Here is a 1350-nt window from a genome sequence, read left to right as displayed (position 1 = left end):
TAATTTTATGAAAAAGAAAGTCAAATTCTGATTACAGTAAGCTGTTGGCAGTCTTTTCCTTTCTGATAACTAGACTATAAGTATTTTTGAGGACAGAAGTGATGATTTATTTTGCTTTCTCACAGAATTAAACGTAGTACCTACAGGTCATAGGTGCTTAACCTTTAATTATTGGATCAATGAGTAAACTCCTAGAGGGAGCTGAATATTCGTATTCTATTCTTTTCTCCTAGTCAGCTTTCCCAAGGCTCGTTTCATGTCCTTGTTTCTAAGACTGTAGATAAAAGGGTTCAGCATGGGGATTACCACTGTATAAATAACAGTGACCACACGGTCCTTTGTCACTGAGTAGGTGGATGAAGGGCGAATGTACACAGAAATGGCAGTCCCATAGAATAGTGCCACAACCGTGAGGTGGGATCCACAGGTGGAGAAGACCTTGTACCTGCCTCCCCTGGAAGGGACCCTCAGAACAGCACGGGTGATAAAAACATAAGAGACAATGATCAAGATGAAGGGACTCATGATCACAAAGGAGCCCTCTGTGAAGGCCAAAAGCTCATTGATGGAGGTGTCAGAGCAGGAGAGTGTCAGCAGTGGCTGGACGTCACAGAAAAAGTGGTGGATGACGTTGGGCCCACAGAAGGTTAGGCGGGCCATGAGAATCGTGTGGGTGAGTGAGTGGAGGTGGGACAGCACCCAGGATGCCATCACCAGCAGGAGACAGCGCCGGGGGCTCATGGTTGTGGTGTAATGCAGCGGGTTACAGATGGCCATGTAGCGGTCAATAGCCATGGCAGCCAGGAGGAAGCTGTCAGTGATTGCACAGGTCACAAAGAAATACATCTGTGTGAGACACTGGGCAAAGGGAACCTTCTTGTTCTTGCTCAACATGTTTGCTAGCATCCTTGGCACAATGACATTTGTAAAGCAGATGTCCACAAAAGATAGGTTGGAGAGGAAGAAGTACATGGGAGTATGGAGGTGGGCATCCCCCCAGATGGCTGCAATGATGAGTGAGTTGCCAGCCACGTTGACCAGATACATGACGAGGAAGCTGGCAAAGAGCCACCCCTGCTCTTTGGGGTCACTGGTCAGTCCCAGGAGGAGGAATTCAGTGATGTGACTCTGGTTTCCCCTTGACATTGTTATCCTGCAAGTAGAAAATATAAAGGAATTTTAGGCACGTGTCCTAGGTTGGAGTCTCCAGTTGCTATAACTTCCTATGAGTGGCTGGTATAGTTGATGGGAGTATGGATTTTGGTGTCACAGCTTTCTGGCTTTCCATTCTGCCTCTGTCACTGATTTACACAGAGCACAAAGTCACCTCCTGAACTTTCATTTCTTCAT

General features: G+C 46.7%; 1 protein-coding gene across 1 annotated transcript; it reads right to left on the bottom strand.

Annotated features, from left to right (window-relative positions):
* Positions 1–216: 216 nt before the first annotated feature.
* Positions 217–1146, bottom strand: LOC100483309 (olfactory receptor 1L6-like). Its single transcript, XM_002930722.4, has one exon. It carries the CDS (start codon positions 1144–1146, stop codon positions 217–219), a length of 930 nt encoding a protein of 309 aa, XP_002930768.1.
* Between the last annotated feature and the right edge of the window lie 204 nt (positions 1147–1350).

Source organism: Ailuropoda melanoleuca, chromosome 7 (genome assembly GCF_002007445.2).
Source record: "Ailuropoda melanoleuca isolate Jingjing chromosome 7, ASM200744v2, whole genome shotgun sequence".
NCBI lineage: Eukaryota > Metazoa > Chordata > Mammalia > Carnivora > Ursidae > Ailuropoda > Ailuropoda melanoleuca.
Note: the sequence above shows the minus strand (reverse complement) of the source record. Positions and strands in the feature narration are given on the sequence as shown.

Excerpts from the sequence above, each read along its gene's own strand:
- LOC100483309 (XM_002930722.4), bottom strand. The coding sequence starts at position 1,146 with ATGTCAAGGGGAAACCAGAGTCACATCACTGAATTCCTCCTCCTGGGA.